This window comes from Pteropus alecto, unplaced genomic scaffold, assembly GCF_000325575.1.
Source record: "Pteropus alecto unplaced genomic scaffold, ASM32557v1 scaffold14, whole genome shotgun sequence".
NCBI classification, from domain to species: Eukaryota; Metazoa; Chordata; class Mammalia; order Chiroptera; family Pteropodidae; genus Pteropus; species Pteropus alecto.
The window spans coordinates 6638013-6654927 of NW_006436810.1; the positions used below are offsets into that span (position 1 = coordinate 6638013).

General features: G+C 46.9%; 1 protein-coding gene across 1 annotated transcript in view; it reads right to left on the reverse strand.

Moving 5' to 3' along the window:
• Positions 1-16915, reverse strand: part of ALPK2 (alpha kinase 2) — a 97259-nt gene that overhangs the window by 18087 nt on the left and 62257 nt on the right. The window contains exons 5-9 of the mRNA XM_006913749.3: positions 14429-14576; positions 11101-11228; positions 10968-11003; positions 7049-7323; positions 5442-5530 (exon numbers count right to left, since the gene is read on the reverse strand). Coding sequence (XP_006913811.1) covers positions 5442-5530; positions 7049-7323; positions 10968-11003; positions 11101-11228; positions 14429-14576 — 676 coding nt within the window. The remainder of the gene's footprint in view (positions 1-5441; positions 5531-7048; positions 7324-10967; positions 11004-11100; positions 11229-14428; positions 14577-16915) is intronic.

The following is a 16915-nucleotide window of genomic DNA, read 5'->3' on the forward strand; positions in this document are numbered from 1 at the left end:
TTTAAATGAAGGAGACATATAGTAAACAAGAAAATGTATAGTTCTACGTGCTATGTGAAAAAAATAAAACAGTGTAAAGAAGCTTGGTAGTTCAGGGGTGGGGGAGGAGCTGAGTTTTATTTCGGGAAGTCACAGAAGGCCTTGCTGACAGAGGACATTTAAGCTGAGAGCTGCAGGAAGTGTGGGCGGAGGGGCACGAGGCTGTCTATGGAAAGAGCCTTCCAGGTAGAAGCAGCACAGATGGAAAAGGCTCTGGGCGGGAGCGCGCTCAGTGCGTTGGAAGCACAGGGAGGGGGCCGGCATGGCCGGAGTGCGGTCAGCCAGGGGAGAGGGTCGTGGACGAGTGCAGACAGGGAGGAAATGACGGAGGAAATGGGAAGCCAGACGTGGGGGGGGAGGTCTGGTTGGCCATTTGAAAAACTCTGCCCTTTGTACTGAATTGATGAGAAGCCTTGGAGGATTTGGGGCAAAGGGATGACACGATCAAACTGCTATGTCACAGGGATCTCTTAGCCACTCTGTGTGGAGCAGACTGTGCGAGGGCCAGGGCAGAGGCAGGGAGGCCGGAGGGAGGCGCTGGCCTGACGATGGCAGCTTGAAGCGGAGAACCGACCAGATCCTGAGCGCACTGTCAGCGCTAACCCATTCACCGTCATGCCGCCCTAGATGACCGCTTCCTACCTGCTCCTCTCACCTCTAACCACCCACACCTCCTCCCCAACCTCGCTCTCAGCTGATGACCTGCTTCCTGTTTCACTGTGAAAACCGAAACAATAAGAAGGGAACTTCTAAGAGCCGCCACTCCGCAGCTCCCTCCTCCCCGGGTCTGCACCCACGTCCCCCGCCTTCCCGCCCCTCCTGCGGAAGAGCCCTCGTTGTTCCGACCTGAACCCCCTCGCCCACTGGAGCCTGGATCCCAACCGCTCTCGAAGGATGTTGCTCAGGGGCCTCACTCCAGCGGTTGTTCCCCATTCTCTCCCGTCCACGTTTCCCTCTCCAGAATCCTTCTCAGCAGCACGGCCACGTGCCACAGTATCTCTCCACCGCATGCTGACCCCACAGCCCACAGTATCTCTCCACCGCATGCTGACCCCACAGCCCACGTCGAAACTCAGTTCAGTTGTAGACTCGCTGTTTCCGACCCGTGCGCTCATTCCCTCTCGATCCCACGCAGAGAGGCTTCCCCACTGAAGAAGCTTCGGCCAAGGGCACCATGGGCACCATGCTGCTGAGTTCACGGTCTCCTCCCAGCTCTCGACTGCCTTGCTCTCCGCGGCACTGAGCCAGTCTGTCTTTCTTCTTTCTGAGACACCTTCCCATGGCTTCCAGAAACCCACCTCCTCCTCGTTTTCCTCCTGCTTCCCTACATACTTCTTCTCTGTCTCTTTGGTGGCTCCTCAGTTGTCCCCAACCTCGAGACCCTGACATGGCCTGGACAGCTTGCCTTTCTCCGCACTCCCCCGCCCCCGCCCCCCACAGTGACCTCCTTGCTTTAAATACAACCTGCAGGTCAGTAATTTCCACGGTTTGTGGCTCCGGCCCAGACCCCTCCCCTGGATTCCTGACTCATATTCCCAGCTACGTACTCTCCGTCTCCACTCGATTCGAAGAGGCGTCTTGAATTTAACACGGTAAAAACTGTTCTACTCATTCGCTCCAGCCTCCTACATCGGCCCCGTCTTGGTGCCTGGCAACTCTATTCTCCTGTTCTTCGCACTCAACAAACACACCTACTGAATAGCTTGGGCCAGAACCTCAAAACCCCACTAGTGAAGTGGAGATGAAAAAGACAGAGTCCCTGCTTTCTGGGGTAAGTCACTGCAGCACCCAACTCCCTACGCCTAACACAGACAGGCAGCAGCCCTCCAGGGGCAGCGTGGCCCGAATTGAGTCGTAAAGACTGTGCGGAAATAAGCTGGCGGAGCGGGGGGCAAGCCCATCCCCTACATTTCGGTACCCCATATCTCTGTCTCCGCTGACCCACGCACACAACGCACAAGCCAATTCGAGTCCCACCTCCTGACCCTCTCTTCACCCCACCCTGCCTGGACTGAGGGTTCCCTGACACATCACCCTGAGCTCCACCCCAGTGATGCTCTGCCCGCACCTCCCACTCCCCAACACGGTAACTCCGGCACTAAGCAGGATGTGATGTCACGACTGGCCATTTCCACCTGCCACGGGGCAGGAGGCGACTCATCAAAACACAAGGAAGCTTGTGAAAGATTCTGCGTGAATCCTTTTCACCCACTACTCACTGCAGGAGAAACGACGAGTATGGCAGAGCCGGCAAACTGTCGCCTCTGAGCCAAATCCTGTTTTCATCCAGCCCACGAGCTAAGAATGATTTTTACAGATGAACATTTGCAACTCGTTTGGTTGTAGGGAACACTAACTCTGAACCCTAAATGTAAGCAAAGTTACTTTAAAAAGTTAGCAAAATATTACTTTAAATCTTTTTTCATTCTTCTCCTTAGTAAACCTGTCAAAATGATCATCGATGATTATTATATTTTAAAATGTATCGACAAAGATGTATAGATTTTGCCTCTTGGTCTACAAAGCCCAAAATAGCTACTACCTGGCCCTTCACAGAAAAAGCTTGCCAAGGCCTGGTCTCGAGTTTCGTCTTCCATTGGTTACTGTCATCTTACTCTTCACTTCCTCCCTCTGGCCCAAGGCCACGAATCTGATTTCGTCTCCCCATCCTTAAAAACTACCATCGTCACCTTCATTTGATGGGACTTTGCCACAGATTTCGTTCCAATTCCCTTTGCTTCCTTCATGTCCTAGACGAGGAGCCTCCATTTGTATCTATTCCAAGTGACCTCGATTCCGAGTCCCTCTGTGACCCGTTACCCCTCACTTTACAAACACCCCACTCGCTAAGGTCATCCATTCTGGGCTTCCAGTTATTCCCTGGGACACTCCTGCGGCATCTGATGGCGTTAATCTCTTCTCTCTGGAGTCACCTTCTGCCCTTGACCTTGGGGATTGTTCCACGGCAGTCGCTTCTTCGCATTTGCTGACAGCTACTCGACACCTCGACCCCCGCGTGTTTGCGTTTCTCGGGGTTCCCCCTTGGCCCTTTCCTCTCCTTGTTCCGCCACACGCTCTGCCCAGGTGATGGCACCGTTTCCACAGCTGCAGCGACCATGTGTACGCTGATGACCAACCAGCAAACCAGCTCGCTGGTCCCTTCTCTCCCTCCAGCTCCAGGCTTAGAAGACCAAATGCCAGGGGCAGTTCGATGGACCACGGAGACCGAAAACCTCGGACTCGGCACATGCAAAACAAATTCTTCACTTTGCCACACGCCTGTGGGGGTCTCCTCCCTGCCTTCAGCATCTTCAAGTGGCAGCTGCATCTTCGCAGCCTCCTAAGTTAAACACCTCACATTCATACTCAGGCTTCTCTGCCTTCTCACTGCCCGCGTCAAGTCTTATTAAATTCAAAACAGAAGCTGCAGAGTGGAGCGCTTCATTCTTTAGACGCCGCGTGCCCCATAAAAAGGAACTTCTGAGGCCGGCTTCATTGTCAGGAATAACCATGGGGGTGGCCTGGGTGGTGCGGCGGGCTGACCGAAGAGCCTCCAGGGCAGGTCAAGGGCCAAGCCCTCTCTCTGGGCGCACGGGCCACGGCTCAGAGCCCGGGGCTCTCGCAGGAGACTGCGACTGTGTGGGACCTGCTGGGGGCTTCCCTTTCCGCGCTGTGAGCCCTGGTCCCTCACCGGCCCCTTCCTTCTTGGGGTTAACCGGATGCCCCCTCCCTCCTCTCACAGCTGCTGACCAGGCCAATGCGGCTTGTGGTCCCTGCCCCGCCTCCCTGCACACGGGTGCGTTTGGGGCGGGGGAGCGCTGCTCGCCCCACCCCCGCACGTTGGCTGCAACATCCCGCTTACTCATCTTTTCTAACATGGCTTCAAGGGCACAGGGCTTGAAGAAGACCAGTGTGTGCGCGCGTGTGTGTGCGTGTGTGTGCGTGTGTGTGTGCGTGTGTGTGCGTGTGTGCGCGTGTGTGTGCGTGTGTGTGCGTGTGTGCGTGTGTGCGTGTGTGCCCCAGTGTAGAATCCTCTGACTCTGGTTCAGTAAATGTGGAATCTGGCACAGATGCCCTTCTGAGGACCTTGATCCCGATCCCTCCCGATATCATCACCATTCCCGTGTTCACATGTTCTCCCACGGGAAGAAAGGGAAAGGGGTTTTGGATATCAGAATATCCTGATCCGTCTTCAGAGCGGTGGCGTATTTACTGGGATGCTGATGAAGCTGATGAAGAGCCCGTGTCCCTCATTTGCACAGGCCTTTTCCAAGTCCCTGGACAGCCTCCACAGTCATAACTTAGTGTCCTTTTCCTCAGACAGGGCCCCAAATTGTGTACAAGCCAAGCGTCTCACAACTCGGGCCTGTGTCCCCGGAGGCGGCTCCGGCTCCGTGCGCAGTGGGCTGATCACCTGGCTAACACTCTTCCTCCTGGAGAAGAATGTGAGGGGACACGGACTGGGACGGGGCAGGACTGGGGGAGAAGGAGAACGGGACCGAACTCGCTCCGGATTGTGTCTTGGTGTGTTCAACTGAAAAGCAATTAAACATTTTCCTTCTGTTGTGCTCATGTTTCTTGAAATTGCCGAGAAATGTTTGTGTGCTAAATAAGTAAGTTAAGCGCTCCTTGGTAATGAGCGGACGGTATTAGACTTTGTATGTGGTGTGCCCCACGTCCCGCCTCAGGGGGAGAAGCTCTCCCATTTTCTGAGCTAACGAGAAGTGTAGACAAGAATTCTTCCTTCTCTCACTTTTTGCTGATATATATGAATGACTGTTCGCTCTGAAATTCCCAAGGTGCAGTGTGTCTCCTCCCACTTAGGCATGCACGTATGATCTCGACCACATAAAAGACCAGTGAACACAAGCTCCAGACACCCGAAAATTTGCTTGGGTGAATAAATATTTGGTCAATGAGCAGATAAAGTAATCGGTGCAATTTATCTCTGCAGGATTCCAGAAAATGGGTACCACGTTCCGATAATCCTGATCGCCAATTCACTCTTCCCTGACACAGCACCGCATTTTATTGTCATCATAGGACTAATTGGTTTGTAATAGTCTTGTGTTCTCTCATATTTGCTTATTATTTAGACAATGTAATATCCATGAGAGTAGAAACCCTTTCTTTTCTACTTAACATAATACATTTATTGCATCCATCCATCCATCCAACCACCATATGTTTATTTAAAGAATATTTATCAAGTATCTTTTTGTAAGCCTCTAGTGACCCAGTGAAGAACAGGACAGCAGCCATGTAAGCCCCCATAGATTTCAGACAGAGGGACCAATTGAAATGCTCGTCTTACTGGGCCTTCTCAACCTCTCGTCTTTCCAGGCCTCCCAAGTCCCCAACAAGTCCAAGGTGGAAATATAAGACAGGGCAAACACACTTACTCAGGCACTTCTCCAAAGCCTTCCAGAGGCTGTGCTTCAGCAGCATAGATCTTGGCGTAGCATCTGGCAGTATTTTGAACATAGCATTCCTATATCACCAAACGCATGGGAAAACCGAGCGATCAGAGGAAATCCAGAGAGTTGCTGCGTAAAGCTAATCAGATTTCCTAATATAGATCAAGCCAATGGATTCCCAAACCCATCCCCTGGTTAGGGGGCCACAGAAGAGACAATGGGTATGACCTAGAGTTGTTCAATTACATAGGAGCTCTGAGACCTGAACGAACTATCTAGGTGAAGGTCAAGTGGTCTCTGGGGCCAAGTGTCTCTGAATTATAAAATTTGTGGAACCATATGGGTGAAGTTCACCCCTGAGCTAAGGGGACTGGCCCCTTGGCAGGATGTCAGATAAAGCTTGGGACCTGCTGGGTTTCCCATGAGTTCTCCCATCTGAGACTCCTCTTCAGAGGTGCAATTTGAGTTGTAAAGAGTGAACACCTTGACGAGACTGTTGGCTTAGGGAAAGCAGGTTGGAGACTGCCTTCTACTCTGTGGGCCCTTTCCAAGTGGGAGTCTGGACACTAGGGGATTTTCCACGACTGGGCCAGATGATACTTGAAATAGAAAGAAAACCCAGTGAAAGAAAAGGGGCGAGGGAAGGGTGAATTTGGAGGAGAATGAAATACAATTGGCAAAAACCCTATACCCGGAGAGGAGGGGCTGCCTTCGTGAGCACTGAGCCCCACGTGACGCTGCCGCATCTGAGAGCATCACGTGTGGTGAATGCCTGAGAGCAATCGAGGCATTCATCTACGTCCATCTATTCATTTTATTGGGAAAACGTTTTTAAAGAGCACCTAGTTTGTAAAAGAGCTGGTCCCAGCTCTCCTGAAAGCTTGGCTAGTGCTACTGGCAAGAGTGAAATATGTGGACCGAAGTGGGAGAGGGAGGAAGGGAATGAAGGTGATGCTCCCTTCCTCTCCCCTCTTGCCTCGAGAGTGTTGTGATTTAAGAAAAAAAAAAAAAAATACTGTGATTCAATAACATAGATAGGTGGGAACTTTAGAGCTAGAGACTTGGGTCACTCTCTTTGTAGCTTATGGGCTTGACATCGAAAAAAACTCAGGAAGTCAGGAAACAGGACAAATGCCTCTGTCCTGTCCTTCTAAATATATCCCACCTCCTTCTGCTTTCATCCAAAACAAAACACCCCAGAAACAGCTCCTGATTTTCGCTGTCTTTGAGGATCCTGGCATCCGGTATAGCTTAGAACTGCCACTTTCCATACCATCCTGAGTCCGAGTAAATGCAGAGCCTCCGGGATCTCAGAGGGATCCCTGGGAACAGAAACGATCTCATCTCAGGGCAGAACTAGTGAGGTGTCTCCAGACACAGGCTGAGTCCCATCTGGCTGGCACGAGGCTAAGAAATTATTCCTGGGAGCAGAGACGGGGCTCCAGCAATTGGCCTTAATCCAGTGGCTGCCTTATAACCACACCCCAAAGGGAGAAAAACACCCTCTTGGAGACACTCCCATTGATTCTGAGTCTGATTATCATGAGTCCCTCTCATACATCACAAAATACCTTTAGGGTAGGTGGACCCACCTGGGCAGCGAGTTTGTAGTTTCTCTGGATGAGCTCGTCGTTGTTTCTGGTCCCGTAGGCAACGGCATTGTGCACCTTGAGCACGCAGGCGTGGCCGGGCTGGAAGACGGGCATGAGGCCCTGCATCACTTTGCTGCGGAAGGCCTTTCGGTGGACGCCTTCTCCAAAGTGCAGCTCCTCTGTGGCGATCTGACCTCGCAGGTGGGCCCCGAAGTAGCTGTCGTGGAGGAAGTCTTCTTTAAAGATGAGCTGGCTGAATTCGATCTCTTCACATCCTGAAACATAGCTCAACTTTAGTCGTCTCCTCCATCTTCCTCGATGATCCATCTCCCCAACTCATCTTTGAGCCATGCTCCGTTGGGAGTTAACTGTGATTTCCCCTTTTAGGTTCTACAGGTCAACCTTGTCATTTGTCCCTATCTGGGAACATCGGTTAGCCAAAAAGCAGGATTGGGGGATATCTGAAGGTCAGTGCGAGGCCCCAGTGGATTAGATAAAAGGGGGGGAAGATTGGTTGGAACCGAACTGGGAAGACCAGGGAAAGAATTTTAGACATATCTGGAAAATATTAGCAGAACCATGACAGGTAATTAAAGGTAAGTTGAAAAGATGGATAATGTGTAGAGGAGGGAAGACCAATGATAAGATCCGATAAATCGATGTTTCTCAATCTTTTTTTTTCATTCTTTTTAGACTTTTTCCTAATTGCCTCCCATAAAATTTTAATACCACAGATGTATTGTATATCTGATTATCTACTCTATGTGTATCTGTGCTCTATACACAAAAAGAGTGTTTTTTGCCTCCCTAAGAACCGATTTTTGCCTTTTGCGGGGCAATACTGCCTTTTGAGGATTCCTGTGGTAACTATAAGAAACAGGCAGGCAAAAATCAAACCCAAACAAAGCAAAATAAGTAAAAAAAAACTGCCTTTGGGGAGAAACTGAAAAAAGGTAGAATGACTTTGGATTTATTTGTAAGGAGAAAAGCAGAATTATTTTTGTTTTCTAGCAGATGTTTCAGAGATGACTCTGTGCATGTTTCCGATAACGATGGATTGAATCAGAATGTTCCATTTTAAACTAGAGCTGGCCAAGTCAGACTTCTGATTGGCTGAGAGAAGAAAGGAGGAGATTTTTTTAATAAAATGAGATAGTTGACATTTTTAAATGACTTCCACTCCTCAAAGTCAATGAAAACTGTCACCTTTCTGAATGCTTAAAAGAAGAAAGACATTATGGGTTGTGTGAAAATCTCACTTCGCAGTTCTATTTAGAATATTTAGAGAAATGTTTTCTCTTTTTTAAAAAATATTTTCAAATCATATCTTTTAAGAGCAGTCTATGCCTGATGCTAACTCTTAAAATTATGAGGAGACTGAAACTATTCTTAAGGGTATTGATTAAAATCTAGGCCTAATTGTTGAAAGAAAAGAAAAGAAGAGAAAAGAAAAGAAAGAAGGGAGGAAGGAAGGAAGAGGACAGGTGGGGTTTTCAAACAGAAAAAGTGGGTGTAGGTGCCAGTGGAAGGAGTATTCAGAAAGATGCTCCAGGACTTTTCACAAAGGCCAGCAGAAGTCTCCTGCTGAGTTTCTACTGAGAACTGGGGGAGCAGCAGGAAAACACATAGGCAAACGAGGCATTTTTCAGATAACCTTTAAGGAGATGGTTGTATCACAGATTTCATCCTAAGTAATAAGACCAGACTTTTTTTTTTTTTTTTTTAATTTATGGAGAAGAGTGTCATTTTATTTTCTTAAGTTAAATTTAAAAATTAGATAACAAAATGGAGAGGGAATACTTTTCATACAACCCAAATCTTCTCAATTCTAGCTACATAATTAATTTCATTTGAACAATTTGGCCCCTAATGCCACTTAGAAAGTGTTTTATGTGTATATATATAGGAGCCCAATAAACCACATTTACTATACTCTATTTTCCTTCAAAATCCCCAAATTTCTAAAATTCAATTATTCTTAAAAGTAAGAAGTTTGTGCACTTTATGTTTTAAGATTCATCGAATTTAATGCTCCAGATTGTATGCTTAGAAATACCAAGGAATTTTTTTGTACAGTACTCTATATGGTATCATTAACAATCCAGTCTATAATTTCCAACTGAAATGCCTACTTAACAAAGATTTAAAAAATTAAAAAGTAATGTATCTGAGGACTTTTCTTTGAAAGTCCTGTGTGCTACCATTAAGTTGTTCTAGTTTGTTTTATTTGGACCATCATTCATTTTAGTTTTCCCTATGAACTTAGTTTTATTAGTTTATTAATTAGAGACCAACTTGTATAAAATGGTATTTGTTCCTCCTCAAGGATATTGAATTAATAAAATGTTTAGTGGGCGAGATTTCTCCAAATAGAAAAAGGTGATAAAGACATCTTTTGAAGCATCTTCATCTGACAGTGCATGAAGAAGGAGAGGACAGGCCCCCCACCCCAACCCGATGAGTCATTGAAACTGGAACCCCGGCCTCGGGGAGAATAAGCTGGGAGAAGGTGACGTCATCAGGGGATGGACCCAAATTCTGTGGTTGGAGTCACAGGGCTAAAACAGGGGTGTGATTTCCACCAGGTGGCCAGTAGCTTACCCCCATTGGGGTCTCGTTCTGGACTGTTAAAAACCTTGAGAAATGAGTTTCTGCAAACCTAAATGAACGAGGTCCTAGCCAGTCTCTGGGATGCGACAGCCAAGCAATGCTAAGAAGCTGATGGAAACAGAGACACCCTTCTTCCAAAGGTGGTTTTGTTTTCTGAAAGATAACAATGTAGGGCATTCTTTTGCATATTTTGACTTTTGGGGAGATGGGCACAGAAATGGAAGAAGGATTTAGGATTATAACACAAGTACACTACCCAGTAAAGACAGGTATTTAGCATTTGAGAGGGTTTGCGGAGAGTCTGCGTTTAAGTTTGTTGTTTTGAAGAAACAGTAACAATATTTGCTAGACCATGTCGAAGTCGAGATCCCAGCTCTATGCCTTTAATGTACTGTATCTTGATTGTCTGTACTGTCTCATTTTCTCGAAGATTTCAGATATTCGCTTTAAAAATCCACATATGCGATAAATCGTTAAGATGCGAAATCAATTTAATTATCAGAGTTTTATTCCTATCCATCCTAGACATGAGCAAGGGCCCTACACTGAGCAGGAAGCTGTGGTAACATGGGGGGCAGGGAGGGGGAGGCCTGAGAGGTGAGCTGGAGTCGCCGGCTCCAGCGCCTGGGAGCTGATCGTGGGCATCGCTTCCCACTTCCACGTTCTCACGATGTCACACTGGCAGTTTAAAATTGGCCAAAGTAAGAGTATATACGTCACGGAAATTGAAAACTGTAATACAGGGTCTCTCTTCCCTCCTGCCCCCTGACAAGTATGTTTTTACATATTGACCAGCACATTGACTGCTGAGTGGGGGTGGGGGTGGGCGTGTGTGTGGGAACTGGTCATTTTCTCTAAGAGGAGCTACATGACAACCATGGACGCCACCAAACTGTATTCAATGTGTAGCCCACAGCAACGTGAGTGTTGGGCTGCTGTGCCAGGTGTGCACAAGCGACAAAGGACAGCCCGAAAACCCGTCTTTCATCTTCATCAAGCTGCAAATGAATGGAGTTACTCTCCTGGACACCTGGCTCTCTTTGGGAATCTGCTCAGCTAGTCAAACTGAAAAGTAAACTGAAGAAACAAAGCATACTGGGTAAGGGCCAGAGGCTGAAAAGCCCCACGCAGATGGCTGCCTGCGAGCCTGATGCTTAAAGGAAAAGGTCTAACCCCAAACTCGCCCTCGGCAAGTTCCCAGAAACTGCCTACTACAGTCTGATCTCTTTCATAAATGATACCCTTCTGGATATTGGTAGCCTGGTGAACTTACAATGGGTCTCAGAATCAGGTTGTGAGGTTAGCTTACCTTTAATGTCCTGGTGACTTGAAAGTTGTTGGAGAACTAAAAGGTACAGAAGAAAATGCCTTTAGTAGAAATGAATGCCCCGAACTGATAGAAACTAGCAGTTCTCGTCTGAAGCTGAAAGGTGGAGCTTTACCTTCCGTGGTGAGGTTCAATTCAGCAGTCGCTTTTCCATAACTGTTCTTGATGCAGCAGTGATAGAGGCCCTGGTCCTTCTGACTGGCCTGCACGATGACCAAAGACACAGCGGAGCTGTCTCCTGCACTGCAGTGGGGGACATTAACATCACACGCATCATCGTTCTGAAGTTGCATTTTTTTCTAATACACTGAAAGACAAAAACAAATGCTCCTCGGACCTAGTGCTTGAAGCCAATGAGCTGGCTAAAGAACAAGGTCACGATAAGCCATTTAAATCATTTATTTATCTGTAAGGGATGATCAGTACAATTTTTGTTAAACACCCCACTCTACTGTGCAATGTGAATACACAGAAACATTCGAGAGGTTTGACTGGCATGTGAAGCCTTAGCCAAGGGTCTGGTCTGGTGACTAGTCACGAACCATCAAAGCAGGTTAGCTGCTATGTGCCCAGTCCTGGGGTATTTGATGATGAAATTAAAAAAAGAAAGAAAGAAAGAAAGAAAGAAAAAAGGCCCAGTCCTTGCCATTGAGAGTCTTCCTATCTGGGAGGAGATGGACAAACGGAAAACTCCAGTACAAACCGTGGGAAGTGAAAAGAAATATCTTGCACCTTTTTGAATCAATAGGGAAAAGCTCAGTTTCACATCCTGTTACCCTGTAAAAGACAAATCTCTTTTTTTCAGGGGAGGAAATGGCCAAATACAGAAAGGTCTGAAAAATAGTAGAGCTAAGCTGGGGAGACAAACTCAAAAGAAGCCTATGTCACATGTGGGATCAGAGTAACATTGCCAAGAACTAAACTGGCTGGGGACTTCTCAGAAGACTCCATCACCCACCACCAGCCCCAGGGGCCGGAGTGGCGTGGTGCAGCATCCACTGCACAACATCCGGTCTGCGCTGAGAGGTCCTTGAGTGTCCTTCCTACGGCCCACCAGTGAGAACCCATCTTCAACAGCAGCCAGCTTGTCATTCCCTGGTTGTCAGGCAGGAATGATATGGCCTGGGCTCCAAGACATTGCTCAGCTTTCAGCCAAATCCACTCCATGGGGACAACTGCCCTTTCAAAAGCCTGGGGCACTCTGGTTGCCGAGAAGGTACCGATGGCCCAGGGAGCACTGGAGGGTGCCAGCTCGAGTTCTTCATGGAGCCGAGACATTGCACAAGGCGCCATTACACAAACACTCAGAGAAAGCTACCACTTTCTTCTAGGTTTGCTCAGAGCACGTTTGCTTTTCCCTAGCTGCGAGAAAGTGTCCTGACACCTCATTTCCACACCTCAGCCTGTTAAGGAAAAGAATCCAAAACGTGGGGGACAAAGGCAAAAGGATGATTGCACGTCCTTTGTATGTCACTGTTTAATGGGCTCGCCCAAGGGAGAATTTGCTATTTACTGTTGAAATAGAACCCACCTAGATGCTCGAGTTGGAACCTATAGGTTTCCGTCCAAGAGAAAAGATAACCTCCAAGGTTTATTACCTGTATTGCCTGTCGAACACTAACCAGTTCTGTATATATGCGCAAACCCATTTGAGCGTTCCTTTCCCTGATTGACTATGTAAATCTCCATCGTTCAAATGCTTGTGTGGACAGCTTTATCATCTTACCGGTTCCTCATTATTTAATGAGTTGAAGAAGACCTTTGCTACATGTTCTTATATTTCAACTTTTTGAAAATTATATCTTGATGAGGCAGTAAGATATTCCATGGCGGGGCATGTAAAGAAAACACTCACCTGGAATTAGGGGTGAAAGAAATTTGATAATATTTGAAATCCCACCTGAAGTAACGTAAATGACCACTTAATATGAAGGGAATTATGACTCCCAAATATCCTTGAGTGTGAGCGTAGAGAAGGGAAACGGGTTCCCCTAAACCAGACTGCGGCCAAGAAGAAATGAAGCGAACATCGCTAAGACTGGAAAGGCCTTGGCCACGTGTCATCCTTGGTCAATAACATGGTACTAGGGTTATATGCGCCCTAGAGAGAGGTTAGGCTTTTAAAGACGCCTCAAATGGAAAAGGGACCTGAAAGATTCGGGTGCCAGTTCTGAGCTTAGAGCAAAACTGCAGAAAATGCTGGTTAATTGTGCTTGGCTGACGGTTACAGAAAGTACTTTAAATGATTAATGTGTACTTCCTTTTTATAAAGCTTAGAGAATATCTTTGATTTAAAAATCAAGCTATTATTTCTCCATCCTAATTCTTCTTAAGCCATACATAAGACAGGCAGGTAAGGACGACATTTCAGGCAAAGCGGCTTTATTATACCAATTATAACCCAGTTAGATTTTTTTGGAGTCATGTTATAGAAACACAACTATAGCTCAAATGTTCCACAGTGGCTCTAACATCAAGACATGGCATTAACGTCAAGACATATGTTCCAAATAGACGTATCTGATTTAGTTATACAGAAAAACTCTCAGATTTTCTCACTTTTTCAGTCTACTTGAGGCACGATTAAGGGGAGAGAAACAGACCTCCCACGACTCGGGGAGCTGAGCCAAGATTTCCTTCGCCAGAGAGAAGTTTCTGATAGTTCGGGTTATAGAGTTTCAGTGGACCCAGGTGATCTGTCTCTAGAATGAGCCCCGCCTCCTCAGGTATATCAGATGAAGAGCGAGTTGGTCAGTTCACTCGAACAAGTATTTATTGCCAGGAGGGTGATTGAGGAAGCTTCGATCAGATTCATCCCAAACAGGGTATTCCTGGCAATGATTCTCTCTCATTGCTTTCTCTTCCTCCATCTCCAGAAACAGACTGGCTTTCCTGCCTCAGAGCTGGCTGCTTATCACTTTCAATAGCTGCTACTTTTCTGCAACCCCATGGCCTGTTTTTTCCTTTTGATTCACCTTAGCTTCATTTGATCTTTGTCAGCTTAATGGGAATTTATGAAATGGAAAACATAGCAAAATTCGGACATAGAGAAGAAAGCTCTTTAATCTTGGGACCACAGAAACTCGGCCTAGAAGATGATTTGACATCTTCTCCTAAATGTAATGGAAATGTAATAATTTTCAAAATTAAAATTTAAAAATGTCATTAAAAATGTTTTTAATTACATGTTTACATGTAATGACAGGTTTCATGACTTCCTAAGGCCACAAAACTCAACGGCAGCACAGCCAAGCAAGACCCATCACCATTTTCCCCATCTAGACATCTGTCTTCCATTACTTACTCTTCTTGGATGCTTTGGGTGTGGAATTTCTGCTTCAATTTCCCTCTTTGCTTCCTATAATTTATTATTTTATTTTAGAGCTTTATTGTGAAACAAACAAGGAACAACTGTGAAAAGTAACCAGAGACAAATGCCGTACCTTCTCTGCACTTGGGCTATTGACTTTGAATCTTTTGTCCACCAGATTGTAGAATCTTCATGAATTTCCCCAAACTGGCAGCTTAATTTCACATTTCCGGAGCAGTCAGGGAACATCTCAGCTTGGATCTTTTTCAGTAATATTGGAGCTAGAAACGAGAGATTTGCAGGTCAGTGTTCCTATAATCATTGCAAAGAGGTTTACAGTGGGGAAAAAAAAGCCTTTCCCACTCCATCTCACTTAATTCTCATGACGATCCCAAGAGACAGGAGTAATAATTACCATCCTCAATCTACAGATGAGGAAACTGAGTATCTGAGGGGAGATTGGCTTGCCTAAACAGCAAGAAAACGAACAAATCAATCTAATGGGAAACTCTTACTTTTCATTACTTAAAATTCCTCAAGTGAGGTCTTTAATGCACAAAGTGAAATAGAACTTGAGGATTTTTTTTTAATGATGGCAGCGCTGGGGGCAGGGTTATAGATACCTAGTCTATAGGACCTGGTTCAAATAAAGATGCTTTTAAATGATCACCAGATGATCCGGATCAAAATCAGAGCTGGGCATTCGGGAGTAGAATAAAATGTGGATTACCCAAAAAACTGTGGTTAAGCGCTCAGATGTAAAACGCAACTCAACGTTTGTTATTTGCTGGAAAATCTTCATCTACCTTTCCTCTGATAACTGTCATCTTTGCTGAAGATATCTTAGTGGATTGCAGTGATGTCTGACATTAATTTCATTAACGAAAGAGAAGCGTCCACTTGAATAAAATAAGAGCAATAAGGAAAGATTCCTAGGGTTGGAAGAAGACTTTTGAATACTGCTTTTTAAATCAGGGATGAGAGCTAGGACTGCAGGGCAAGTATGTAGTTACACAGGGCAGCCACTGGGTGGCAGCATACCCATTAGAACAAAGATGGAGGAGCCAGCCAGGTGGTCAGAATCATTTGGCAGGCAGGGAGTTTACTGGAAATGTGGTGTCAGTCGATTAGAGACCAAATTCCATAACTCCACAGCTTTGGTAATATAAAATATGATATAATCGACAGCCAAGACAAAAATCATCAATACCAACGCTTTGCTTGCTCTGTTGCCTCAAATTCTCCCGGTGCGAAATAGTCGATGTGTTAAATGTGATTCCCACCTCTCCTTGGAGCCGACAAACACTTGGATAACAGAACGCATATTTAAAGGCTTATTCTCCTCCCAGGAAGTGATAATGAGCTGCCTGGGTAACATGTTCTTCAGCTGGAGAACAGCTGAAGGTACTAACAATATTACGAGAGAGCGAGAAAACATACCAAGTATTCGTGGATGGAACCCCGTTCCCATTCATGCGGCCCCGCTGGCTCTCGCTAGCCATTTTAGGTGTTCAGGCCACAGTCTCAAACCCCCGGTCTAGCGTCTTGACCAAGCCCACCTCCTCTGGGACATATTTTCTAGAGAGCCCTTCCGACACTGTGCGGTGACAGTCTTTGTGGGTGATTTGGGGAGGCCTAAACGTTTCCAAGGCTACCAACCCCATCCACAGCCTGTTGTAAGTTCCGAACACTTATAACAGAGGATGGAGGAACGGCCATAAAACGGGCAGCAGAACTGACCCCATCCACAGCCTGTTATAAGTTCCGAACACACGGAAAATTAGGGGATGGAGGAACGGCCATAAAACGGGCAGCAGAACTAAATGAGGGCCTTTGAGAGAGAGGAAGCTGGCTGGACAGGAGGCCTCAGCGCCGTGGGAGGCACCCCTCTTTGGGTGGGGCAGAGGAAGCAACGCATATGACGGAGCTACGAGGAGGTCTGGGTGTGTAGTTGTACTGAGCTTTCGGTGTCAAAAAAAAAGGTCACTCATTTCGTTTAATTTCTTTCAGAATCATCCAAGTCATCCCCCACCCCCAACTCCTACCTGCCTCAGGTGTCAGGTGCGAGAGCACCGCCCCTCCTGGAATGCGGTACCCTCATCTTTGCCGCCGTTGGCTAGGCCCACTTTAGAGATCTTTTAAAACATCGCTCCATTCTCTTTAAATGTGCTTAAAAACATATGGACCAGCGACCTGGTTCGATCTCTCCAAACTCCTCGGAAGGCGGTTTTGTATTTAAACCTTTCTGCGGCCGGGCTGAGGGCCCATCGGATGTGGAAGGGGAATGGCGAGCAGCAGCCTGCAGGTCTGAGGCCTCGGTTAAGGGGGGAAAGCCCCTCCCCGGGGCTCTGCTCCACGCACCCAGGCCCGCTCCCCTGCGGCAGCGTCTACGCCTCCGATTTGCACCGGGTTTCACCGGAAGGGCGAGAGGAGCTGACACGGAAGAGGCCAAAATTCGGGCTGTGGGGTGGAAATGGGGTTGCAGTGATTCTCCCACACGAAGCAGAAGTGACCGCAATTACGAGGCCTCTGAAACCTGAAATAGAGACCGCAGCGGCCTGTAGGCTCAGAGAGAGGACAGGGTCAGTTGGAAAGATATTTTAGACTCAAATTTGGAAGG